Source organism: Erithacus rubecula (assembly GCF_903797595.1).
Source record: "Erithacus rubecula genome assembly, chromosome: 8".
In the NCBI taxonomy this organism is placed as follows: Eukaryota; Metazoa; Chordata; class Aves; order Passeriformes; family Muscicapidae; genus Erithacus; species Erithacus rubecula.
Window position 1 is genome coordinate 2,236,216 of NC_136659.1, and position 27,609 is coordinate 2,263,824.

The 27,609-nt window shown below is 50.0% G+C and overlaps 3 protein-coding genes across 3 annotated transcripts in view; 1 reads left to right on the forward strand and 2 right to left on the reverse strand.

The window, feature by feature from the left end:
- The window catches only part of LOC306804246 (maestro heat-like repeat-containing protein family member 7), a gene marked incomplete at its 3' end in the record, with an annotated part of 128,754 nt that overhangs the window by 91,091 nt on the left and 10,054 nt on the right, over positions 1 to 27,609 (forward strand). The gene's annotated exons all lie outside the window — the stretch shown is intronic.
- LOC306804234 (uncharacterized protein) lies at positions 1,898 to 4,248 on the reverse strand (the record flags this gene model as incomplete). Its single annotated transcript, XM_079310553.1, has 8 exons — positions 4,078 to 4,248; positions 3,768 to 3,911; positions 3,363 to 3,539; positions 3,086 to 3,241; positions 2,826 to 2,927; positions 2,359 to 2,461; positions 2,227 to 2,283; positions 1,898 to 1,953 (listed from the first exon to the last, which is right to left on the reverse strand). The coding sequence occupies exons 1-8, from the start codon at positions 4,186 to 4,188 to the stop codon at positions 1,898 to 1,900; spliced, it is 906 nt and encodes a 301-aa protein (XP_079166679.1). The 5' UTR covers positions 4,189 to 4,248.
- On the reverse strand, positions 11,111 to 17,502 carry LOC306804428 (COP9 signalosome complex subunit 8-like). The gene is made up of 8 exons (XM_079310983.1): positions 17,402 to 17,502; positions 16,496 to 16,566; positions 15,707 to 15,755; positions 15,419 to 15,551; positions 14,582 to 14,689; positions 14,272 to 14,334; positions 13,103 to 13,144; positions 11,111 to 12,449 (listed from the first exon to the last, which is right to left on the reverse strand). The coding sequence occupies exons 1-8, from the start codon at positions 17,477 to 17,479 to the stop codon at positions 12,370 to 12,372; spliced, it is 624 nt and encodes a 207-aa protein (XP_079167109.1). The 5' UTR covers positions 17,480 to 17,502; the 3' UTR covers positions 11,111 to 12,369.

Here is a 27,609-nt window from a genome sequence, read left to right on the forward strand (position 1 = left end):
TGGACTCAAAGTCTGGAAAAGAACACAAGACTTGAACTGAGGCGCTGGGAAAAGATTCCAAGCTTAGGTGCTAGAAATAACAATATAGATTTAAAGCTTAAAGCAAACATGTTAAGTAGAAAAAAGTTTATTTAATAGAGATTAAGATATAGAAAGAGTAAAGCAGGTATAAAGGTGAAAAACTAGCCTTAAGAGTAAATGTGTGTGTTAGAATAGGATTGGCTTAGAAAGGTTACACAGCAATTAGATGAAATTTCTAAGAATAGAAACATAGATATCGTGTGTTGGCAGTGTTATATGTTAATAAGTCCTTAAATGATCATGTAGCCATAAGTCTTGTGACTTCTGGCCACGCTTTCAATACCTGTTACAAGAACTCATGTTTTCTGTAGAAGATAAGAAAATAAATGTTACTTTCTAAGCAACTAGAAGTCTTGTCTTTCTGCCTAGTTCAGAATTACAAAGAATCCTTGTGGAACGTGATAAAGGGGGAGAAAAAAGCCCACACTCACCAACCAACAGAAACACAAACAAACAAACTAGGAACCCCAATAGCAGCAGGAAACCTGCAACCCTGCCTGCTTGCCCTGCCTGCACAAACTGCTTTCAGAACAGGCACTCCAGCTCCAGCTCCTGTTCCCCCAAGTGTGTTTCCAGGTGCTGGTTCAGACGTGCAGCCCCAGGCCCTCTGCAAACACAAGCTGCCCGCTGCCTCTTCACTGCCTACACTCCTGCCTGCGCTCACGGCAGCAAAACCAGGCTGTTCCCAGCCAGAGACCAGGCCCTGCTCCTGCAGGATGCTCTTGCCAGCACCTTCCAGGACTCTGTGCTGGGCACGCAGCGCTTTCCATGCTGGCTCTGAACAGCCTTTGGCACACAGAGCACAACCTGGCTGGCTCTGCCACCAGCACACCCCAAGCACAAGCAGAGGAGGAAGAAGAAGCGAGGGCTGTTTTGCTGCCATGCCCAGGAGAGACTGGAAGGGTGCCCTCCCTCTGGTCCCACTTGCTTGCCTCTATGGCTGGGTCTGAGGCAGGGGCTGCCATTCCTCACTTGTGGGGACCAGAACCGCACCAGGATCCCGGCACTGCCTGGCAGCGCTCCGGACACTGGCACGGTCACGCGTCCGACTCTCGGGCACTGTGCTGCTGCTTCATTTGCTCTCTGCAACACCCAAAGCTCTCTGTGAAGCCCTGATGCTCTCTGCTTCTGCCCTCTTCAAATCCCTGTGCAGGGATGGAGCTTTGCTGTGCTTTCAGGAAGCTATTCTTGAAACTTGCCAGCATTCCAAGCTTCTTTGCGCTCCATGAGTGCTTGCCATGGAATCCCTCCCAGCTGGGTTCAGAGCATACTCAGGGTGGCTCTTCTAAAACCCAGGAGCTTCAGGCTGCAAAGCAAGACCTTGAACTCCACAGTGTTGTGGAACTGCAGCTTCAGCACAGAGACCCTTCCAGCTTGATCTGCCCTCATTCCTCTGCATCTCTGCACAGAACACAGCACAGAAGAGAATGGCAGGAGGGGCCTGTGAGTCCCAGGGCTCTGGATTTGTGCTGCTCTAGCTGCACAGAGATGCAGGCAAAGTGAAGAAGCCAAACTGTTTATTGATGAAAGGCAAAGCAAAGGGATGAGCTGGGAAGGAAAAAAAGGGGATGGGGAGCATCTGAGGGCTGCAGGGAGGGAGCTGTCAAAAGGGAAAGAGAGTGGAGGGAAAAAAAAGGGATGGGCAGGGTCTGACAGCTGGAGGAAGAGAGCAGGCAGGGAGAAGGCTTAGGGAAAAATAACTGTGCCAATCATGCTCTGCCTGGAGCTCCAGCAGCCCAGACAGGTTATGTCCTCTTCAGTGTCTCTTGGTGTCTTCTTGGGACACTGGTTCACTGGACCTTGAAGATGACTGGGCTTAATTTTCCAGGTTAGAGCATGATGGCGTGGCATCTTGCATCTGCACTTGAGGAGCTGGAAGAGGAAGGAACAGAGCCACGGTCACAGCCTGGATCAGTGGGGACACTAAAAGACCCCCGTGCCAGGGCTGCCTCAGCCTGCTCTGGCCATGCCAGGAGGGAGCAGGGACCACCGGGATCAGCCTGAAGGTGCTGGCCACGAATGCCCCACGTGCCCCTGAAATCTCTGTGTGCTCTGCCCACGCCGCCCCCCGTCCGCACAGGGAGCAGAGCGCTCCAGAGCTGGGGCAGGGATTGCAGCTCCTCCTGCCAGTGGCGCTGTCCTCACCGTCGTCGATGAGCCGAGTCTCTCCTTGCTGCCTCCTCAAGCACTGCCCTGCGATCTCTGGGAATACAGAGCTTGTCATGGACCGTATCCCAGATCCTACTGCTGTAGGACAGGGAGGGAGCCCGGGCTCACCCATGAACCTGACGGCCACCGCCCGCAGGGGCTCCTGTAAGCTCCGCAGGTAGGGTAGGGCCTGGCGCAGGTGCTCGGTCGCTCGGCTCCTGTCCTCTGCCAGCTGCGGAGAGCGACAGGAGCAAAGGGTCGGGGCGGGCTCTGGGCCTTTGGCAGGCGCTGCCCGCACCCGGGCCCGGCCTCCCCTGCCCGCACAGCCCTGAGGCGCGGCCAGCAGCCGCTGGCCGGGCTCTGCAGGGGCACAGGGCCGGCTGCTGCCCGGGGAGCCGCGGTGCCGGCCCGCCCCGCAGCCCCGCTGGGCCGGGGCTCCGAGGGCAGCCGGCTCGGGGCCGCAGGAGCCTGGAGAAGAGCCCGTGCGGCCCCTGCCTGCAGCGCTGGGCAGGGCCACAGCTGCCAAGCGCACACAGTGAGCGCCGCGCTCAGGGGGCTTCTCCAGCCTGAGCCTGGCACTTCCAGGCCATCCTTACCAGGCACTCGGCCAACTTCAATGGCTGCTCTTTCTTCAGCAGCTTCTTGAGATCCGTTCTCTTCAGGAACTTGGCCGCACGAAACAGCGTTTCCCGAGAGGCCTGGAGAGCAACAGAGATGCAGAGATGTCCCCGCAGTTCAGGACACAGGGGCCGTGTCCCTGTGCCAAGGCCTGGAGGAGGCTGCAGCCCGGGAGATGCCAGAATGGAGGCAGCTGAGCCCCCTCCCAGAGATCTACCAGAAGCACACAAAACCTCACCTTCACCAGCTGCTGGTTCTCATCACGGTAGTAGTTTGAAAGTGGGAGCAAGCTTTCCTTCACAATTCTTTTCAGGGAGATTTTTCCCTCATCCACTACCAATTCCATCACCTTACAAAATAGGCGAATGGAGAGCAGCTGCACATGACCATTGTCCTGAAGAAAAAGACTTAAGCACTTAATACTGAAGGCCCACCAAGGCAAAGTCCTGAAAATGCAGAGGGCACAAAGTTTCTGGGAAGCACCAATGCCTGTGGCTTGGGACGCAGAGCCTTACATTGTGGAAGAGCTCCAGGAGTGCCTCAGCCAGCTTTGGGGCAGTGGTGCTGGATATCAGGATGTCTTTGTTCTGGAGCACATTTGTGAACACACGGAGGGTCATGTGAACCACCTCTCCATCTGCATCACCCAGCAGCTCCAGGAGGCTTTGAGACAGGCCACACATTTTTCTGGCCTGTGTGGAAGACAAGGCTGTGCTGTGGAGCCATGAACGGCTCCACCAACACCGTCCTGGCACTGCAACCCCACCCTGCAGCCACAGGGCCCAGCAGCCAAAGGCCTGTCCCAAAGAGCTCAGGGAGGTGAGGCAGGAGAGCTGGGAGCAGCTGCCTCAGCTCCTGAAGCCCAGCCAGCCTGAGGGGCTGCTTTCCCCAGCGCAGCTTCACCACTGCCCCCTTCTCACCATCCAGGGATCCTTGCTGAGCACCACAAGGCCCCTGAGCACCAGGCGACGCCTGTCTCTGCAGGTGCACCTGCTCTCCAAGTGCCTTCTCAGGATCTTCAGGACACTGAGACCATATTGTGTCAAGTCCAGGCACTCGAGGACCTGAAAGGCACAGGACAGTGACAGGGGACACACAGGAGCCCAGAATCGCACAGGGCTGGGCCCAGACAGCAGCACAGGACACGGGCACCGTCCCAGGCAGCTGTGGCTACGAGAGGACAGAGAGCTGGGAGGCAGCTCAGGGAGACAGTGCTGCCATCAGGTTCACCTCCACAAGGAATGCCAGGGCAGGCAGGTCCCAGCGTGACTCCTGTGTGCTGAGCAGCCTGAGCAGATGGAGGGCAATGCGCGAACACAAAGGGATCAAGACATGGCGCATCTCCCTGCAAGGGAGGAAAAAGGCAGCAAGACCCTGAGATGGAGGGGTGGCAATGCTCTCCCAGGACTGACTCACAGAGATCCAGTCTTTCCCCAGCATCCGTAAAGGCAATGCGGGCTGCCCCTTTTGGGCCCCTCCTCTCAGCCTTTTCCAGACTGTTTGGCCATTCCTTGGTGACAAGGCCCTCTGGCCCATGAGCATGGGTACTGTGTGGGGCACCCCGGGCACACAGCACAAACGTCAAGGACAGAAGGGCAATGGGGATCTCACCTAGCCAGCAGACCCACGGCATAGTGCTGGGTGTCAGCACAGAGCAGCGTGTCCCAGCCACGCTTGCGCTCCATGGCCATCACCACATTGTCACGCTGTAGTCGGAAGAGCAGGGACTTCATGATCTGCACTGCAAACCTGTGTACAGAGCAAAGTCCAGGTCACACTGGGAGCACTGGTGCTGGCCACAAGGGCATGGGAAGGACTGGAGGACTGGGACCTGTTGGCCTTGCTGGCAAAACGGTGTTCCTCCCGGCACGCTCTCCAGAATTTATCAACTTTTTCTGGTGGCATCTGCTGTGTGGTGATGACAACTTGGAAGAGCAGAGCCACAAACAGGCGGGAGGAATAAAGGGTCATGGCCTCCCGGCACTCAGGCACCTGGACCATCACCCAGATCACCAGAGTTGCCTGCGGAAGAAGCAGCCCGAGGCAGCGCTCAGTGCCGAGGTGTCCATGGGGCAGGGCCTGAGGGAGAGGCAGGGGGAGCAGCGGGCCTGGTGCCCCTGAGCCTGTCCCTGGCCCAGGTTTGAGCCCAGTGCCTGAGGCACTGAGAGGATGGAAAGCTGCTGGAGAGGTGACCTGGGGGTGAGCAAGGGCCAGTTCCAGAAACTCACAGCCAGGGCAAAAACATATTCATTGTCTCCATCAGAGGTGCACATGCTGTGCAGAGGCCAGTTCTCCATGACACAGAGCAGAGTTGCCAACACATTCTCCACTGTTGGTTCCGAGGATGCTATGACTCTCCACATCATTGCAGCAGCTCTGTGGGATCGAAGCTCAGTGTCAGGGGGGTCTCAGTGACAGTACCATGCCCTGTGCAGCTGTGAAAGCCCCAGTGCCCTGAGGGGCAGGGAGGGAGCCTGGCAGTGGCAGCAGGCTCAGTTAGCAGAGGGGCCTGAGGGTCCTGGACCTCTCCACCTGTCTGGCAGGCCCCATTGGACAGGCTGTACAGGGCAATGGGCCCTAAAGGCTGCTGAGCCCTGAGCTCTCAAGGGCCACCTGTACCTGTCACACGTTGGGGCACAGCGCAGGAGGGTCAGCACCACGTCAGCAGGGTATTCTCCAGCCAGCCTCAGAATAGCAATTTGCAGCCTGGTATCCACAATTACACGGGACATCAGTCTCTGGTGAATGTTTTTTACCATGGCTGGCACCTGGATTGAGTGGGGAAGACTTGGAGCACTGTCCAAGGGAGCAACTTCCCAGATTCCCTTCCCGCTGTACTTTAATGTCTTCAAAGTCTGAAGGGGGAACAGCAGCTGAGCCTTCAAGGGCCAGGTGATCATGGAGCCCTCCAGCCATGGCCTCAGGCTGCTTACCTGCAGCTGAGAAGAAAAATCTCTGTCCTCAAAAAATTCCGTAGTGGGAGAATGATTCACACTGGTAGTGGGGTAAGCATGGAACAGGGTGGGAGTGGGAGTGGAAGTGGAAGTGGGAGTGCGAGTGGGAGTGGTATTGGGAGTCGTAGTGGGAGTGGGAGTGGTAGTGGGATTGGGAGTGGGAGTGGTAGTGGGAGCGGCAGTGGGAGCGGCAGTGAGAGTCGGAGTGGGTGTGGGAGTGGTGTCAGCATTTGTGATGTCCTGAGGCTCTTCAATGTCATCAAATGTCATGGCCATGTCCTCAGTCACTGCCATGTCAGCCTCTGCCCTGTCATCACTCCTTGCAGTGTCAGAATCTTCTGAGTGCTCAGGTGTATCTGGGCTGATATCAGGCTCTGTGCTGACATCAGGCTCAGCTGTGCCCTCCGTTCCTGTGCTGGCCTTTCTACGTCGAACAGGCACAAACTTCCGCAACATCTGCAGGAGAACAAAGGACAGGGAGGAGCAGCAAGTTCCATGGAGTGCTCCAAGCTCTGTTCTGGGCTGAGCAGTGACAGCAGGCCCAGCCCAGGTGGGGATGGCTGCAGGTACCTTCAGTGCACTGTGGAAGCGGCCACGGGTGGGGTCCTTCTTGTGTGTGCTGTCCATGGCTGCACCTGGCAAAGAGCGAGCGCAGCCAGAGCTGAGGGGCTGCGGGAGAGGCCGGAGAACAGAGCCCAGCCCTGCGCTCCCCAGGCAGGGACAGCCCGGGAATGCCCCAGGGGATGGAGCACGGGCACTGTGGGGTGTCTGCCCGGCCCCTCTTCTGTCCTGCCCCTGGGCATGTCCCCAGGGGATGGGGCCAAGATGGCAGCAGTCAATAACCCAGTACCCTGCCTCTGCCACTCACCATCCTGCATTGGCTGTATTGGCTCTGGGTCTTCAAGCTGTTCTGCTGGGGCTGCTTCCGACCCTTTCTTCTTTTTCCTTCTGAAGATTTTGAAAAGGTTGTGCAATCTGCCTGCCATGCCAGAGTCTGCTCTCGACACCTTCAGACAGATGCTTCAGCAAAGCTCCGGGTCAACGAGTCCAAGAGGGCACCTGCAAAAGAGAAACCTTGGGTAGGCCACGTCACCACGTCCTGTGGTCTGGCCTCAAGGTCACCTGCAGGAGTAGCACTCAGAGAAGCTCCGGGTCGGACAGGAACGAGTGCGCTGTGCGGGGGCTCCTCACGGCACCGCTCTGTCCCGTCCTGTCCCGTCGCGTGCTCCGAGCACTGTGCCGTGGCCGTGTCACCGTCGGCTCTTATATCACCACACGTCACAAAGGGTCCTTTGACACCCTGTCCTGATCCATGCCATGGTGACCATGCTGCACCGTGTCACAAAGGGCCCTTGCACATGCTGCCACCTCCCCTGGGGCTGCCCCCAGCCCACCCAAAGTGGTCTATGATGGAAGGAATCCCTCACCCCAAGTGTCTAAGACAGCCCGATAGGATCTTTAGGAACAGCTCAAACCATCAGCAATCGCTGCCCTGCTCTGCGGGCTCAGGGCAGCAGAAGGAGCCCCCAGGGCTCCGACGCAGCCCCAGCGGGAAGGGCACGGGGCCTTGCACAGAAGCTGGCTCGGCCTCCTTGGGACACGTCCCGGCTGGTGGCCATCCTAAACCCACGGCTGTGACACGGTCAAGGATCGTGTGGGCCAGGGCACAAATGCTGCTCTGACCCCTGGGCCCTGCGAGCACTGAAATCAGCAGGTGTGGCAGAGTCCTTGCCCAAGCAGATCTGCCACCCCCCGAGCCCTGGCAGCGCTGGTGCCTGGCTCCTGCCACAGAGACCTGTGCCCCGGGGGCTTCTGTGCCAGAGGGAGCCAAAGCCCACATCCACTGGGGGCTGTGCTCCTTCCTACAGGGGCTGTTGGCAGGAGCACCTGGAGCAACTGCTAGCAACACTTGCTGCCTGTCAGATGATGTTGATCCTTCCTGGAATGAAATTTTCATGGAAGAGATTGGCAGGAGAACCACAACACCATCAGCAGCTCAGTTTCCCAGGATAACTGGATTGTACACACAGACTATCACGCTTTCCTGTGCTTTTCTGACACTCTTGAGTTCTGGAAATAAAGACTCTGCCCAGCCTGACATTTTGTGCTCCAGTTGCTGCGTGCCTGGCTGTGGCAGCTCATGTCCAAACACAGCTGGGTGCCTGCTGAGCACGGCAATGCTTGACCACAAACAGGGAATTTCCCCAGTGAACATCAAGGTAGAGGCAATGGCAAGTGCAGAGAATAGGGATAACTGGGAGGAAAAGCTGCTCCGTGTCTCTCATTATGGTGCAGCACTGTGAAGGAGCAGCCAAGACGTGCTGGAAGCAGCCGTGTCCTGCCCTTTCCTGCTGTCAGATGGACATGGGACAGACTTGTGGCCACAGGTCCATGCGACTTGATCTAGGAACAATGGAGGGCCATGCACTGCTAGGGAATGGCCTCCAGCAAGAGCAAAGCAAGAGCTTATAGCAGCAAAGCCTGAGCTTGTGAACCGGACCATCTCCTCACAGAGCTCCTCCAAGAGCTTCCCTCCAGCCCTGAACCTCAGCCACAGGAGTCCCTACTTTTACTCAGCATCTGCTACTTCTTCAGCACTGCTGACCCATCAGATCAAGGCTCAGCCCATTTTGTGGGCTTGAAGGCTACCATTCTATGGTAGTGATTTACCACAGAAACAGCATTAAGCATTAAATACCTGGAAGCAATTAATACTTATGCAGCCAAGTAATTTTTAAAAGTATAAATACTTTTAGGCATCAGTTGTTTCCAAGTATTAATTCTTTTAAGGGCAGGGCAGCCCCAGTGCCAGGCTCAAAGTGCAACACACACAAGTTGGAATCCAGTAAATTGTTTGAACTAAATACACTTCCCTTTGTTTTGCTGTAGGTGTGACTCATGGAGTGAGACTTTCCTTATGTGTGGTACTCAAGTCCCAGATGTTAATCCATAAACTCAGTCTAAACACAGATACCAATTAGCATAGGAAAGCACAGTGTGTTGTCATCATCACCCTCACTTTGTAAAGCTCAGGATAGCTCTCAGAGCTGGCATGTCCTACCTGACATAGGCTCAGTGCTACTTGAAAAGAAAGGGATAAAGCGTATTTCATACCTCAAATACCCATCAAACAGCTGAGACACAAGTGTGTCCTTCCTTGGGGATCAGAGGCCAAATCTGGGTTTTGGTGCAGTCTCTGATCTATCTTCTTATCTCATCATGTGGATTCTCATTGCATACTTTTACACCAACCTCAGCTTTGAGGGGCTCACACAAGGATGCTGGTCACAATTCAGCACTGTTTGTTTCTCTCATTTATCCTTTCCAGGCACCAGTTCTGTAACAAAAGGCTCACATGGCAAAACCAAATCGGATTCCTACTGCTAAATCCTCCCTTTCTTCCCAGTCTTGTACTTTGATTAGATGAGAACACATTCACGAGAGAGCTATCCACATTTCCTGCCTTGGAATTAACTGGGAGCATCTTGATTCTTAAAGCTTAACCTGTTCTCTGACTTCATTTACACACAGTTGTGTCACACTCCCTAGGCATCCCAAAGCTGAGGGTCTTTGCTGTGAAGGCCCAGAAGGATCTGGCATTTCATATCCCTAAATTCAGGAAACCAGGAATGCACGTTACTTCCCATTGCTCAACACAAGTAAAAAAATAAATAAAGTTATGAACTTTCCAAGTCAATTGGCATGACACAAGGACATGAAATATTTGGAAATCTGCTTCCCATCTCAAAACAGCAACTCATTTGCCTTCACATGGTCCACTGAGGGTCAACTACAAAAACTGACACTGAACAGAAAAGCTTATCTTTTGGGTTTGTTTGGGATTGTTTGCTTTTTTGCCAAGCCAGCCAGCCCAGACAGTCCCTCCTAGGAGAACACAGCAATGTGCTGTCTGGGTGATGGTTCAGCCCACTCCTGCAGGGTAGGACACAGGGAGAACCAACTGCTCACCCAAGAACTTCTTCCAGATGTCCCCTAGGGTCTTACACAGGTTTTTTTGCATATACCCTGGGCTGAAACAGAGCAACATCCAAACTGCTCTCCTTCAATGCTGCTGATTCGTTTTTGTACATGTGCATTCTGCTTTTGTTTTCTTCACTGCATTTCTGGCAGCTCTGATGACATATGCAAAGTCTGCCAGGATTTGTTATTAAAGCCCATAGGTTTCCATGAGGATCTTCAGCAGGAGGGGATACTCAGCTCTTCTGCTTCCACACCCCATTTCTCCTGTTTTAACCACCTTGGAGGTCAAGTAGCTTTTAGAGACTGGAACTGTGGGTAAATGAGCACTGCTGACCCATATAGGAGAATTAATAAAATGCCAAGAAACAACGTTCCATTACATGTGGGGTGCAGATGAAATGGAAAACTGAAACTAAAATCAAATTCCTTTTTTCCAAACCCATAAGGAACCTATCCCCAACTGAATTCCTAATGGTTTCTTAACTCAAAGGTCCTCCCACTCAGCACTGGACATGGAAGAACTCCAAAACCCACACCAATTGCTTCCATGAAAACAGCAAAAAACACTTCCTTTTTGTTGAGCTGAAAGCACAGGGTTAGTGCAAGCCAGGTAAGGATTCAAATGCCTGAAGATGCACTTCAGAAAATATTTCACACAGTGTTTCCCAAGGTAGGGCTCTGGAAAGCAAAGCACAAAGCTGCTCATCTGAAGACAGGTATTAGTGAACCAAAAACCAGGATAAGGACAATGAGGATGAAATTCATGTGAAATAGCTTGGATTCCAAAGTAGCACAAGGCAGAAAATATGGCTGGGAACACAGTACTAGAGGCAAGTCATGAGTTAATGCCTCAGATTACATTTTAGAGCAGACCCCAAATGACAGCTATCAACTTAGTAGGACAGGATCAAACTTACAGCATTTGACATAGATTTGAGACAGACACAGACAGCCAGTGTCCACATTGCTCCTCTCCTGCTACCATTCACTGAGTACATAACAATCTTTAATTATGTCTAGGTTTCATTTCTCCAAGCAGGGCTGTGTGCTACCAAGTGCAGACATGCACAATACAAACACTAGAGGGGAATCTTCACTCAGCTGCTCAAATACCTTACACCAAAGAATATTTTAAGACATCTGAGAGGCACCAGTGGTTTTTTTAATATAACATCCTACAATTGCTGCACACAAAGCTGTCGAGGCATAAAATATTGCATTAATCCTTCAACAGCCCTATCCAAATTAGGCCAGCAAGAATCAATTAAAAAAACTAATCAAACTAGACCTTTATTCTGCAGAAAATTTTAAAAGTCAAGCACACAAGATCAGTGTAAACATGTTCTTTAATACCACTGAAGATAAATTTAGCAATCCAAGTCTTAGGTGGGTATCAAATAAATAATCCTTTTGAAAAAGTGTTTGCATATCAAGGGAGCTCTCAAGGCAGCAGAGCACAGTTTGTAATTTCTCCCTGCTAACACCCCCTCACCAAGAGAATGTACAGTAGGCAGTGCACACTGGAAAAACAATCACAACACAAGGGCACACTGGCCAGCTTCCATGGAACCTCTGGGTAGGATTTCAGCAAGGGGGGAGAAGTAAATGGAGACATGCACTGCCCTTTAAAGCACCAATCTTTCTCCACAGCCTTTTCACCAACGTAACACAAATGGCAAGAGAATTCATGTTTGCTTCCAAAATCCACTCAGCTCAAAGATTAACAGAGCACTGACAGAGAATTATTCTTCAAACTGACACTCCAGCACAATGCATCATCCTCCTCCCAGCCGGGCTCTGCTCCTACTCTCACCTTGAAATTCCTCTCCAATCACGGCAGAAGGAACCCACAAAGCTAAAGACAGGTAAGAATTGTTATTTCTTGCATATCCTGGCCCAGTGTACTGAAATGGAGCAAGATGTGACAGATCTCAAGGTGTAGGGTTACCCAGGAAAACATCTGGTGTCCTATGTCACTCAAAAAAAAACCTTCCAAAAGTCAAAATGCTTCCTCAAATCGTAGATTTGTCTTCGTTAAGCAATAATTCTCCTGTAAAAATATGCCTGATGTGATATTTCTCACATCAGAACAAGAAGATTAAACAATCCAGAAAGAACAAGAAAAAAGAAATCAATTATAAATATGCCACAAAAATATGTGCAAGAGAGTTACTGCAAAATTGTTTTCTTTCACTTTCATCAAAATATTTCCTCTCTGTACATATAGGCTGGGCAGTCTTCCACTCTCTGTCCTCTAGTTCAACATGCACAGAGAATTGTTTCTTCTCCATTTCTAACACACCTGAAAAAGGTTGTGCTTTGAGTCAATTACAAAAAAAACCTGTACTATGTAATACTGCTGTGTATGCTTGTGTACCTACTGAATAAATATTGCAGGAGTTAAAGGATTGTTTCACTGCTAGCTGGGCTTTGGCAAACCAGGAGTGGGCTGACATAATCTGTATGCTTCACACTTCTGAGTGGGGGATGCTGCAACATTTAACAGATACAGAATAAAATAAACCTTAGATCTAAAACTGTCAGTACACAGGATTCCCAAGTTGTTCTGAACACAGGAGCAGGGTAATCAGTTTTCCAGGAAAGCCACATAGTCAGTCAATCTGGCCAACTGCTGCTCATTGGGAATTGGTGGGACCGGAGCACGTTCTATAAAGATAAAACAAATGGATCATTAATGAAATTTAGAGAGCAAATCCATCAGCAGTACCATCCACCTCAACAGTAAGGGGAAAAAAATTAATGTATCTGACTTTCAACAGCCTTCTGGGGGTGGAACTTAACTGTATCTCCTCCCTACACAGCTCCAGCTGACATAATTCCTGTTATCTGCACCATTCCAAGAGTTACTAACCACAAAAACTACTGCAACAAGTTCCACTTGTCAGCAGCCTCCAGAATTGCTTTGCACACATTGGAGTCTGAGTAATGAGGGCTGACAGTATTCTGCCTTGAGAAAAAAAGCTCCTGGAGCTCTCTGGCTGCTCCTTTCCTTGCAAGCTGCTGTTCTGAAGAATGGCAAACAAACAAACAGATCTAGTGGGTGATCAGACCAACAGAGCACACAGGAGCTCTGCTATGGAAGTGGAATCAGCAATCTCAGGCACTGCTTCCAACATGAGGGAGGGAGAAGACAGGGAGAAGAACATTCACACAGCACCTGGCTGAGGTGGGCTGCTGTTTTTTATTTTGGAGGGGCCAGGGAGAACATTCACTTCTCTAAGGCTCAATTCCCACTCAGTGGTGCTGGTGACACCGTTTTTCCAAGTTTACCTAAACCCATTATATAGAAAGAAAAATACCTGATGAAGGAATAAATCTGTTAAAGGAAGCTTCCAGCACACCTGGAGAAAAACATATGAAATTAGCCCAGTGGAACAGTTTTCAACAGGTCTATGCAAAAAAACATGGATCAAAAGCTGATTAAAATTAAACCTGTTTATTCACCACACTTGACTTTATATCCAAAAACCAGAATATCCAAGGCTTAGCTGCTTCAAAGGAGCCTCTTTCTTTTGTCTGACTAGTAGTTCTTGCACTCACTTTTGGAAAAAGAACCACATATAAATAATTCCCAGTTTTTTTAAGCTCTGCATATTTTACAACCAGTTCATAAAAACTTTACCTGATCACATATAAAATCTCAGGGCTCTGGTTGGCTCTGTGCCTCGTAGGGGTAAATTTCAACACCTGGCACCTGTTTATTATGGGCTCTGAACTCCCAAAAACTCTGCCCATACAAACATTTCTTAGTCTAACAAATCCTGGCCTTCTGGATATGCTGTTATTTGGCTCCTTCTGCCAGAGCAGCACAGAGCAGTTGAAGAGCAGTTGTTTCATCCTGTTTTAATAACTTAATATTGATTTTTGCCTCAGCCAGCCAGATACCGCTTTTTAAAAAAAGAGAAAAAGCCAAGCATTTCTGCAGATCAAGCTTTGGAGGAACAGACATTCTGATATCAACACCATGAAAGTGAAGAAAATAAGATTCTAATTTTAATTTTAAAGCAAAGGAAATTATACCAACAAGTGGAGCTCCTCAGAACACAAAGACTCACTAAATCCCTGCTTAAAGAAGTTCTAATTCTCCTGAAGGAAAAAAAAAATCTCCAGTTCAAGATGGTCTATTTCTATTCTTCTATATTAGGTTAAGACATGTCATTTGAGGTCATCCAGTTTATGTTCCACAGAGGCAGAGCCAGCAGCAGAGGAGGAGAGGGAGCAATCACAACACATCCTGTCTGCTTTTGTTTAAACAAGTCCACGTGAGCATGTAGCTTAATCCAAACTACTTGGTAAGTCCAAACCCACCTCTTTGTACTTCCCCATGCTTTATATGTGCTCCATGTTTATGAGCAGTGTGAGAGTCCAAAAAGCATCTAACAGAATCCAGTGCAAAGCTGTCATTAAAAACTTAGCACCCAATTCCTAGAAAATGCTGAATGGTTCATGAAGGAACAGCTCCACCTACCCAGCTTTTTCGGCATCACCATGCGAGCTGCAAAGTCTGCTTGCCAGCCCTGCTCTAGCACACCTGGAAAGGCATTGGGGCATTTGTAAGACACAGAAGGGGAGAATAAACAGTGATAATTAACAGCAACAATTTGAAATTTAAAAAAAAAAATCGAACCATTATCCAGAAGCAGGATTTTCTTTTCTCTAATCACTACCCAATCACTTAACAGCGTCAGAATTTGCAGATATAGTTTTATTAATCATCACTTGGAGCTGTCTGAGCTCATCATCAGTATGAAAATTACCCAGGGAATAATGCCAAGTACCTTTCACAGCTTCTTCCACAGGAAGGCCAACAAAGGCTGCAAAATCATCTGCAACTATTGAGGTGTAAGCCTGGGAAACCAGTCCAAAGGCTCGTCTCCTGGTTGCATCTAGGGAGAGAGGAACACAGGACATAAGAGACTCATCTCCAGAGCTGGGAAACCTGAGAACTTTTCCTCAATTCCATCACCTCTGGAAAAGCACCAGCAGCCTGCAAGTGAGCACCTCAGGAGTTCACCCTCCCTTCCCACAGTTCAGTCAGCAGCAAGAGACAACAAACTGCTCTCTCTCAGGACAAACCCCCTCAGAGCCCACACTGAACCTCCAAATGCAGCCTGCAGCATCCTGGGCTCTCCACAGCACATGAAACACCTCAGGGAACTCTGCACCTGATGGCATTCTCTGTTTGCAATATGCCAGCAATTAGTTAACAATTAATGGCATCTGAAAAGCAGTTGTATTGAGAATTTCTAACTGCAAAACACCTCTTTTTTGCAGTCTGCACTGCCCTCTAGGAGCAAGAATTTGAATGTTACCATTACACAGGGTGGAAAACATTTCACAAAAAAACCTTCCTGAACGTGCTACAAGGTTCTGAAGTGCCAAGCCAAGTTCCCTGAATCCCTGGTTGGAAGTCTGATAAAACTGGGTCTGTTTTGCTCTCACAGAACAAACCACATGGTTTATGAAATTCCAGTGTCAAAGAAAATTAAAAACCTTTTAGTAAAACCTACAAAAACTTTGCAGCAGTTTTCCGGACCATTTCTGATTTTTCACAATTAACAATTTGTCTGTTTGTGTTGGAGCAGACAAAAACAATTCCAGGCAATTATTTGTACCTCTGAGTGCTTCCATGATTGGCTGGATAGTCTCAGACCACTGATGGGCACTGATTGCTGTGTAGATTCCTGGGAAGTCCCTCTGCCAGATTCTTTGTCCCACTGACCAAACTGCACCAAGTTCAGCATTTGCCTGTTGTGACCAAAAAACCCCCCCAGTGTTAATCCAGAAGAAAACCCTCTACACTGATCAGATGTTTAAACCCATTTCCACCCCCAGATTTTCAGAGAACATTGCTGTGCAACAAAAACAGCACATTTCTGAGTTAAATTTGGCCCAGTACTTACAGATTTGATAGCAGGAGGGATTCTTTTCCAGAGATAACGTGCATTGGTCCTTAAAAAAAACAAAGCCCAAAAAAGTTAAAAACATTTCCTAGTCACCAAATGCTGCAAAGAGACACCACAAGGTTTGTTCAGATGGTGCATTGAACACTCTCAGTGCTTTAAAAATATTCTTTCTAGGAAGGAATATTGGATACTGAAGTGGGAAAACAGAGCTGCTCTCCAGCAGACAACACTGGACTGCCATAACAACAAACAGTTCATTAATTGCCTCATTTAAAACCAGACTGGGAAAGCAACTCCTCCCTAAAACCCCAAGTTCAGTCCATCAAATCCACACAGGGACATGGAATAACCCCCCAGACCAAATTCCTGGGATCTCTGCTTCCTGCAGATTTAGCTCCTTCAAGCCAACAGTATCCCTCATTTTTAACATGAGCAGTCCAGAGTTATTCTGCTGGAATTTAAACACAAGGGACAGTCCTGAATCCAACCCAAAACAAATGCAGCCCTGAGCAGCTACAAAACAAAACACTGAAGTGTTTCACACTCCCCAAAGGAGCCAACTTCACCACTTAAGGAGCTTGATTCCCACATTTTCCCACAGTTCCAAAGGGTGGGGAAGAGCAAGGAAAGGAGAACAGTTTTCCTGTCAGATCAAGGGGTGAAAGAGACTCAATCCCCAGAAATATTCTCATTTCTTTGCAAACACAGCATTTTTATTAATCACACAGCCCATTCCCAACGTGCTGGTGACAAACCCAGTGTCACAGGCTGGGACAAGCCACTTACATGTCATTGTGCAACAGGTACAGAGCCAGCAGCTGGCCATAAACCAGGGGTGTGGCAATTCCTCCAGGGGCCTGAAAACAAACAGATTCTTGGCTTACAGATTTTAAAGAGGGCTGTGACACAAAGGGCAGCAGGAAGCCAAGTTTTATGTAAAGTGAACGCTCCAAAACAACGGATATTGAGGTTTTTTGGGTTTTTTTCACATCACATAATTGGCCTGTGCAATTTTTTTTTGGGGGGGGGGGGAATAAAGTAAGGCTACATCTTCCATTACTCTTTTCTTATGCTCATGAGGGTGGCATCTGCTGAAAGTGAAATTAAATCGCCCCTGACTTCATTTACCTTCAGCTGAACTTCAGCTCAGGCCACTCCACCCCAGCAAAGCTTCTCTGCCCCTCTCGAAAACCCCAAGCTCAGCGTCAGCCCCTGCCACACTCGAGCAGAGCCCCAAAATCTCACAAGGAGGAAACAAACGAGTGATATAAAATAAAATAAAAAAACTGTAGAATTTTGAAAGCCTGCAATAACTTGAAAGCTGCAAAGATTTCTAATAAGGCCTTTTCTTAAGGGATAACAGGGCGCAAAACAGCACGGCGGGAGCTTCCAGTGAAAGCTGCCGCAATAAAACTCGATCTAAGGGTAATTCCCCAAGTTTGGCTCAGGCTCCCCTTCCCTGACCAATATTTCGATTTTGTCACCCACACAAACCACTCCCCTCACGCCTCCTCTGAAACGACAAGAATAATTATAGGAAATACCCATTTATCTGTAGCCTGCGAGTTTCTGCAGGGCTCTCCGGCGAGCCCAAGGGGCAAGTTAAACACTGACCCCTCCCGCTCACACCCACGCCCACACACCCGCCCCACCTCACGCGCGCACACGCAGACCCCTCCCGCCCCGCGGCACCTCCAGCTCCTGCGGCTCGCATTGCTCCAGGAGCCGCCTGAAGCTCACGGAGCTCTCGGCCATCACCGCCACCGGCATCTTCCCTCACGGCGCCCGCCCGCATCAGGCGCTCGCGCTCTGACCTCACGTCCGGCGCCGCCATTTCCCCTTCGGCGCTTTCCGCCCGCCTCTCTGTGCTCCTGGAGGATCTGGGGGCGTGGCCAAGGCCGCCTCTCTGTGCTCCTGGAGGATCTGGGGGCGTGGCCAAGGCCGCCTCTCTGTGCTCCTGGAGGATCTGGGGGCGTGGCCAAGGCCGGGGGCGTGGACACCGCCCGTGAGGGCCTGAGGGCGGCGCGCGCTTTTTGAGGGTGGTGGTGATGAAAGCGCCTTTCAATCCCTCTATTTTCTTCGTCATAAGCAAAGTTTCGGCCTCAGAAAAAGACCTGAGTGTGCTCGGCGTGCAGGCACGTTCGGTTTTCTCTCCGTGTTTGTCGCGTGTCGCGGGATGCGTGAGACGGGCGCCCTCCATCCCTTATTGCGCATTGCATGTCCATAAGGGATGTCCTTTAGGGACAAGAAGTGCCTTTGCAGCTCTGCTCCAGTTTCTGGTGGGCTGTAGAAGTAGTTTTACCCAGTTTAGCTGGGTTTCTTTATCTTTGTTCTCTGTCAAATCCCCTGCCTGCAGAGAAACGAGACAGCTCATAGGATCATGGAATATCCTGAGCTGACCCGCAAGGATCAAGTCCAAACCTCGGACCTGCACAGGCACCCCAACAATCCCACTCTTTGCATCCCTGAGAGCATTGTCCAAATGCGACCATTCCCTGGGGAGCCTGTTCAGAGCTCGCCCTTCGCCCAGCACCCAGCCTAAACCTCCCCTGGCACAGCTCCGATAAATATTCAATATATATCCAGCCCCTGTATCCCTGCTTCTATCCTGTAAAAGAGCCCACAATACGCCAAAACTGCATTGAACAGCGCAGGTGCTATTTTAGAGGCGGGACCAGCCCTCGGCCGTGTCCTTCCCGTGGCTCCCCATCCCCAGTGAGGTCCCATCCGGCACCAGGACCACCCAGAATTTTCCCAGAATTAGGCTCAGGAGCCCTGTTTATGGCTTGGATTGGGGTTGGGCATGTTTACAGCCCAGTTTGAGGCGTAGCAAGTGATGGGAAATGGCGAGATTATCTCCAAATCGATGTCATTACTGGGGCCGCAGATGTAAATTCTTATTTTCAGGGTGAAATCAACCCGAGGGGCTCATTTTCTGCAAAAGTTTGCTTTTAAAAATCACCCCCCAAACCATTTTTGGAGCTTTCCCGTGCTCAAGAGCTGCACCACCTGGGTGCAAAACTCGTGCGTTCTCCACACTTTTGGGGCGGAATAAACCCAAGAGTGGTGTAAATCCTGATGCCTTCGCCATGGACTCCCCCTGCTCCGGGGGAGCTTTGGCGGCGGAAAAACAAACCTATGGTGTGTCCGTGTGCTGGCTTTGGGATTCCCCCGAGGCACAGCATCTTGGAGAAGGGCTCCAGGCGGTGGCAGTGCCGCTCCGCCGGCTCGGGCATCACTTTTCCAAGGAAAAGTCCCCGCCAGCCGCTTCGATCCCCACCGCCCTTTGTTGCCGCCAGCTCTGCGCCGGCGTCGCTTTGACATTGGGACATCTGAGAGGAGCGCTGTCCTCACCTTTTGCCCCCATTCCCAATTATCTCGCCTTTTCGGGAGGCGAGGAGGGGAGCAAAGCGGACGGCAGCTTGTGACGATGCCGGTGGGGGAAGCTTCGCTCAGAGCATCCCGGATTGCCGCCGGGAACTCTTTGGTTTGGGAAGGATTCTTCTCCCGGGGGGCGTTGCAATCCCACATCCCGATGCCATCCTCCTTCCTGGTGGGTCCAGGGGGGAAGGCATGAGCTGATCGCTGGCACTGCTGGCTGTGTTGGGCCTGGGCAGAATCGCAGCTCCTCATTATGCTCCTGCTCCCTGCAGGGAGATCATTTCGTTTTGGGGGAAAAAAATCCCGTAGAAATGAAATAGTGGAGAGGTTTCCTCCAGAGGGCACTAGCTGCAAGAGAAACTGCCTAAAAATCCAAGGAAGCTGGGCATCCAAACATCCCACTGTCCTTCTCACCTGAGAGATTCCTTCTATGTGGGGGAAATTCGGCTTTTAAAAAAATGTTTAGTTTTACTTGTCTTTTTTTGTTTGTTTGTTTGTTTGTTTTTGGTTTTTTTTTTTTTTTGGAACAATAGAGGAAGCTTTTGCAAGCATGTGCTGCATCCTCCCCTGTCTTTCTTCCCCAGTTTTCCAAAGCTGTTGAAGGCTCTGCTAACATTTCCAGGGAGGAAACATGCCAGAAGGGAATACACTTCTTTTCGAGCCACCAAGATACAATGCAGCAAATTTGTTGCATTTTCAGGGTTGTTATAAATCTGAGAGGTTTGGAAGAAGTTCCTGGGGTTGTTTGGAGCCTGGCCTCAGCATGGTGGCATCATCCAGGAATATCTGGACAGTGATGGAGACTGCCTGAGCCAGCATCCGAGAAAACTACAGGGTCATTTATTTCACTCAGGAGTTTCTCCTCAATTCAGACACCGAAAGAAGAGGCCAGACTCATAAAACAGCTGAGCACGTTGGAAAATCTATCCCACTGGCAAAGCTAACCACGTTAAATTAACGGTAGGGCTCCTTGACTTGACAGCATCCTGATTTTTCTTTGGTCCACAGGCTCGAAAAGCACTTAAAGACATGGCTGCCAGCTGCTGCAGAAGTGTAAAGTAAATGTAATGTGATTTTTATTCAGCTCCTGGTGATGATGGCAGGAAAATCGCAGCAACCCGGTTGTGCTTTGCATGAATTTTAAAGCAGGGAGGGAAATGGATCCCAGTTCTGCCATCCTGGACAGTCCAAGCAGCTTTCAAAGCAATACCAAGGCATTTCTGAGAAAAATTAGCAGAGATTTGGTGACAGGGATTCATTTTCCCAGTCGTTTCCATGTGCTGCTGCCTGTGATCTGGAGGTACCCTCTGGAAAGATGATTGCAAGTGGTTTCCCTTTCTCATCTGCTTGCAAAGCTTTGTAAGGGAACAAAAGACTCATGATGGGGAAATTAAGATGCAACAGGGCGATATGGAACAATAGGACAGTAATTTGATGTGAAAGTTAAAGAGAATGGTGCTAAAGGGTCACGCTGAACCTCTCCACACCCTTCCCATTCCCTCAACAGCCTGATTGGCACTAGCTGGGCTAATATGAGAAAAAGCTGGACCCAAACACATTATTTCCTTCCATGACATCAAAGGGAAAACGCCTCGTTTTTAGGAGCTGAACCCATCAAAGGAAACAGTGTAGCAGCCAATAGGAAATCATCATTGCTTTTGCCCCAAACAAGCTTTGTAATCTATTGCATTTCCAGAGGGGCGTTGGTTTAAACTCCAATAAACAAGAAGCTAGCTGGGATATTACGTTTTCCCTTTTTTTTTTTTTTTTTTTTTTTTTTTTCTTTTTTTTTTTTTCTTTTCTTTTTTTTTTTTTTTTTTTGGTGTCCTCATCCTTGAATTTTCAGCTCAAACCAGATGTGTCACTTCTACAGGTTTATCCTCCAGCATGGTGGTATAAATACCTGGCACAGGGTGCCCAAAGAAGCTGTGACTGCCCCTGGATTCCTGGGAGTGTCCAAGGCCAGATTTGGATGGGGCTTGGAGCACCCTGGGGTAATGGAAGGTGTCCCTGCCCATGGCAGGGGATGGGAATTGGATGGGCTTTAAGGTTCCTTCCAAACCATCCCATAATTCTGTGATTCTACAAAATAAAGGCAAAAACACCCCTAAATCAGAGAGGCTGATGAGCTTGGAGGATGTGCAGAAGACCAAAAAAGCGACCAGAGTGGCAGCAAGTGATGAGGGTTGTCCACCCTGCTGCTCCGGAGCAAATCTGCCCCAGAGCCGAGATCTGGGGGTGGCTGAGCTCCTTTCTGCCCACCCTGGACACCTCCATCCCCCTCCTCTTGTCTTCCCTGTGAGTAATCAGGAGCAATGGCTTCTGCCGGAGACTCTGGAGACAAAGGTTGCCCTTTCTTAACCAGCCAAGGGGATAAGAGACCCTCTGTGTATTTAACCTAAACTTTGTTTTTATGACTTTCCAGGCTTGTCTGTGCATTTTCCTGTTTTCGCTTTGTTCTCCGGGATCCTCAGCCAAGTTTCTGTCCCCTCCTTGGCTTCTGGGCCAGCAGTTCTTCCTCTCCACATATTTTTATTCCTCTGTGGCAAAGAGCTTTGGTACCTTTGAGCAACGTAGCAACTCTTCTCTTGATTGTTCCCTCAAGCACGGGCTGATTGGGGGATGGAGGGATCCTGCTCCAGCTGAGGCATTTGAGGAATGGAGCAGGTGGGTCCCATGTCCCACAGGGATATTCAGAAATATGAACTGGGGAGGGTCTCTAGTGCAGTAAGGAGCATTTGAGGGATGGAGTGAGAAATCCCCGGTCCAGCTGGGGCATTTGCAGGATGGAGCATCCCTGAGCAGGAGCCCCTCTGCAGCCAGTGCCCTTCTCAGCAGGATGGGAAGCACAGGGCTCACAGGGCTTCCTCCTTTGGCCTCCCAGGTTGTGCTGGGGCTGGCGGGGGAAGCTCCTCTCCTGTGCCAGGGAGGCAGAGGCTCCTGCAGAAACCTCCCTGCGCGGCTCAGCATCCCTCCTTTCAACAGGAGCGCGACGCATCGCCGTGTCTCCCGGGGCACGCTTTTAAATCCGCTAATCTCCCGTGATGGCACGCGTGTTAAAAAACACCTGTCCCTCGCCAAAGCCACCGGGACAGCGGGCGAGTGCTCGGGCGAGCACAATAAAAGCCGCAATCAGAAAGGCGGGCTTTGATCTCCGGGAGGGAAGGAGTTCAGGCAGCTGCGCCGAGACCTCTCCCGCAGCCACTCTTGTACTTTATAACATCCAAACAAAGAGGATCTTGTGTCTGCAGCTCCTCGTTCCGCTCCTTGTTCCCAGCCCGCGGCCACCTGTCCCTCCCCGCCGCCCCAGCGCGCTCCCGTCCCGTCCCTGCCGCCGGGGTCCCTTCCCGATCCCTTCCCCGGCGCTGGGACACAAATCGGATTTCACGGCCCCGACGGGTTTTGGCTCGCGCATCACTGTAAGTGCCCGTCGCAATGGCCTCTTTGTCCCGCCAACAGCCTACAAACAGCTGGGCTCTCCATCCAGCTGTGCCGGGATGCAGGGAGGGAGCCGGGATGCAGCACGGGACCCCTGTGTCCCCCCTCCAAAGAGGGGACACTTCCAGTTCTGCGTGGGGTGAGGAATCCCTGCGCATCCTCTCTGCATCCCACACAAGCATCCTGGCCCAGAGGCTGAGGATTGTAGCCAGGCAGGTTGGCCACTTCTCCAGGTAACCAGTGACAACAGGGAACGGCCTCAAGCTGTTCCAGAGGAGGTTCAGGTTGGACATCAGGAGGAATATCATTGTGGAAAGGGTGGTCAGGCAGTGGAAGGGACTGCCCATGGAGGTGCTGGAATGCCCATCTGTGTTGGGTTGATGTGTCCAGCAATGTGTGTTCTGTCCCCATCTGTTGAGCCGGGTGGGGCAGTGACCCTGATCTCCCATCCTCCCTCCAGGAAGATATCATCTGCTGCTGGCCCATTCAGTGCCACTGTGTGACTGATAAAATTACATCATCCCACTGGGAGATGCTCCAGCCAGGGGAGCAGCCAAGCCTTTCCTACCCAGATAAAAACTGAGATTTTGGACAGCAAAATACTTTCTTTCCACTGGATTCCAGAGGAAAGCCAGACCTTCCCACATCATCCCGGGACCTTCAGAGGAAAACTGCACCTTCTACAGGAGCACTGCTCCAGCTGAACCACATCTGTCCCTGCAGGAGGATGCAGCCACTATTGAATGGGACTGCTGCCAACACCCTGACTGACTGACAGGTGTCAGCTTGGATTCTGACTCTGTCAGTGTTTGGGGATTGTTCTTTCTAATACTGCATTTCTATTTTAATTTTCCTGGTTAAAACGGTTATTTCTAATTCCCATATCTTTGCCTGAGAGACCCTTAATTTCAAAATTATAATAATTTGGAGGGATGGGCTTTACATTCTCAATTTCAAAGAGAAGCTTCTGCCTTTATGGGCAGACACCTGTCCTTCAAACCAGGACACCATCCCTGGAGGTGTCCAAGGAATGCCTGGATGTGGCACTCAGTGCTCTGGGCTGGGTGACAAAGCAGGCATCGGTCACAGGATGGACTTTTCCAGCCTTAATGATTCTGTGAAGCTCCTTCTGAGGAGATACTTTGGTGAGACTAGAAGAGGAAATGTGTTGCTTCTTTGCTCTTTGATTTCCAAGGAATGGCTCAAATCTGCATGGTATAAAGCAGAAAATTCCAGAATAATTCCCAGGGTTTATTGGAATCATTAGCCCAGATCCTGGATCTCTCTGAATTTGGAAGGAGCCAGTGCAATGCTGCACCCCACACATTGCTATAAATTCTCATAGAATCACAGAACCCTAAATGGATCTCTGTCAGCAGGATGGCAAGGAGGGAAGTTCTTCAAAAACAAAGTTAAAAACCCCTTCCGGATTTTTGCCGCATTTTTCCCATAATTCCCGGAATAAGGCGGGTCTGAAAAGGAAGAGAAGTGGATATAAAAGAAGAGGAGGGGGGGAAAAACAAGTTGGAAAAGCAATCAAGGATGCCACACAGAATAAATATGTCATGGCACAGGCAGGCACACCCCAGGCTATCTGAGCCCTTGGGATGGAGGGGTCGCTTCCCATGGTTTGGTGTCTTCCTACACTGGGAGAGGATGTTCCCAGTGCCCCACTCCCCAAGGAATTTCAAAGTGCCCACACCCCTTGATAATTTTGCAGGGTCTTTTCTTCCAGCTTGGTTATGCTTGGTGGGAAGTGCTGATATTCCTGCTATTCCAGACTGTGCTGGTCACGAGAGGGTCCTACTCTGGTCCCTTGCTGGTGGGGGTCTGTCACCTCCAGGGGGAAGTTGGGATGGGGATCAAACAAGTGGCAGGGAAGGGTTGTGGCCAGCAGGATCTGGAAGCTACCCTCTCTCAGTTTGGTCTCCAAAATTCGCTCCAGACCTCATTTCCCAGGTAAAACCCTCAAACACATTCTCTTCCCCTCCTCTGCCACTTTTATTTCCATGGTGAAACCCTGAAGAAAAGAAATCCAAGAAAGAAAGGGACAAATACCTTCCACTAATGGGAAAAAACATGTTTTTCACCATGATCCAACAGGATTTTCACTGGGCTCCTGGGTGCAGAAGGGTGGGATCTCTTCCTGGCACATCCCAACCATCCTCCCTTGCCTGAGGCAATGGTCCTCGCTGGCTGTGAGAGGAGAGCAAAAGTTTTTCATTAGAGACAGTTCAGATTCATAACAAACTTCATACATTTTTCTAAGTATTTTGTATCTCAGGGAGTGAAAACTCACTCTGGAAGAGGTTTTGTTTAGCTGAAAAGCAACTTTTCCATCAACCCCAGCAGGTCTTTGCCTGTTAAAAGGAATGGGGTGTGAGACAAAACTCCTCCTGACCTGCTCAGCTCTGGGGTTGTATTTTGGGTGCTCAGCTGGGAATTTTTCCTTGTTTTCTGCAATATCTTTTACAGTATCTTAGGCAAGTGCAAATCTGCCCCTCAAAACTGGAAATATTTGCATGTACCTTTATCTCTGGCACAATCAGATTTCACTCCTTTGTTATTTCTCCTGGGAAGGATGGGATGGCCAGTTGGCCCTTGGTGAGACCATGATTTTATGGAAAATGATGTTTTCTCAGGAAAGAAAAGATGAAGGAGAGCAAAAGGAAAAGGTGGAGTCCATGAGCTGGGCAGACTCTCTGGCAGAACCAGGATGTGGCTCCACAAGCTTGAAGTGCCAGGGCAAAGGGGAATGGCTTCCCACTGCCTGAAAACAGGGTTAGGTGGGATATTGGGAAGGAATTGTTCCCTGTGAGTGTGGGGAGGCTCTGGAATGGAATTCCCAGAGCAGCTGTGGTTGCCCCTGGATCCCTGGAAGTGTCCAAGGCTGGGATGGACAGGGCTTGGAGCAACCTGGGCTAGTGGAAAGCGTCCCTGCCTGTGGCAGGGGTGGCACGGGGTAATCGTTAAGGTCCCTTCCAATCTGAACCAGTCTCAGATTCTATGAAGTTGCTGGGACTGTGGGAACACCCCTTGATGCAGGAGCATCCTTGGTGCTGACAATGCACAGCCATCCCTTCACTTTCTTCTGATATTTTCTCCAGAACTTAGGTTTTTTTGCAGGATTTTGTGGCATTGAATGCAGCACAATTTTAATGATCAGTAATCAATAAATAATCTCCTTTCTGCACAGTTCCTACATGGACTGAGCATCATCAGATGCATCAATGGAGTAAGGTGAGGATGAGGAACAAAGGGATTTAGAAGGAGATTAATAAAGGTCCAAGAGTGTGCTCCTCATCATTACACAGATGTGAAGCTGCTGTGGCTGCAGGAGCTGTTTGCAGACAGCTGGGCAAGGGGCACTGTGAGTAATTCCCTTTGCACATCTGCCTGTGGCTCAGAAAGTCTAACACTGGCAGAGCCAGCTGGAAAAGAATCCCTGGAACACTGAGTAAAAGCTTGCCAGGCAATTAGCATGGCTCGTACACATTTCAAGATGAGTCCCCATCCCACTCTCCTCCCTCTCCACACCCTTTCCTTTGCAGTTCCCGGCACTTCAATGCTCTGAATGGGGACTTTTTCCCAACAAAAGCTGAGCTGAAACTGCCTTGCAAGTGCTTCCACCCTTCCCAGAGGGCTGGGGGAGGGGGACACAGCAGTCCCCCTGCTTAGAGTGTCCCCTCTGGGAGCTCCTCTCCAGGGGGATATTTTGGGATGCACCCAGCACCTCCATATTTCACATCCCTATTTAATTTAAGCAGCAGAGCTGTTTATTCTGTAAGAACACTGTGCTTTTATTAGCCAGCTATTTCCAGTAGGAGGCATTCCCCAACTCAGGAATGCTGGAGACCATAGGACAAAGCTATTTCTTTTGGAGCCTGCTCCAATTTACACTCACCATGGAGGAGGGATCCCTAAAAAGGCTGGGGAGCAGAGCAGGGCCAGCAAGAGGGATCTGGCAACACAGCCTTTGTAAGATGCTGTGCTTCCCTCTCTATAAACATGGGCTGGGAGCAAATCTGATTTAGGGGGAGGTTTTTTTTTAAGGAACATCCCATGGGTGAGAGCCAGCTGGGAGGCACAGAGCCAACCAGTGGTCCCCATCACCTTCCTCCCATAGGATGTGCAGAGCTGGGGGCAAAGAGGTGCAGGTATCTCTCAGTAATGGGCATCTCTCAGGCGGGATCTGGGTGAAAAACATGGAAAACATTGGCTTGGGGCTGGGAAAAAAGTGTTGATCCCATGTTTGGGTTGGTTTGGCACTGCAGGACACCAGGTGTGCTGTGCATCAGTTTCCCCCTCTGCAAATGCTCCTGGTTTGCACTGCAGACAAAACTCCTCACCAACATCATCAGCTCCATCAGAAACTTCCCACTGCTTCATCCCATCCACACAGACTCGCAATTTGCTTTTATGAGGACAGAGCAAGATTTAGGAATTGGTTCATGAGATGCATTTCCCTCTGTGGCACCCCAAAGGTCTCTTAAGGAACCTTGGAACACCAAACATATGGGTGCAGCAGCAAAAAATATGAAACAACAGTACTTTCATTGTTTTGTGGCCTTTTATAATCCATCCAACGATTTTTAAATAAACTGGATGGAAAATAATGGAAATTCCAGGCCTCGGAACCAATTATTCCCACATGCCAAGCCTGATGCCTCTAATTGTAACAAGGATTCCAAAGTTAATGAAATTCCTGCCTGAACAAACTTTTGTCCTGCTGTTTAGGAAAACGGCTTGTGCATCATAAAAGCAACATCACTCAAGCTGTTAAAATGCTGTCTGTGGGAAGGAAGGCAGAGGAGCAGGAGGAATATATTTGTTAAATTCCATAGAACCAGCAATATACATTTAAAATATATCCAGTATATGCCTAAAAATTATCTTGATTAGGTTATTGGAGGTTGTGGGCTTGAAAGCACGAGGGTGAGTTGATCAACTGCTGTGCCAGCACTTGAGGTCTCCAATTTAAATTCATCTCCAAATTTTCAGTGATTTTCATACAAAACATCCATCCATCACCCCACCACGCCTGGAAAAGCTCCATTCCTAGAGCAGTTTTCTGGAAAAAA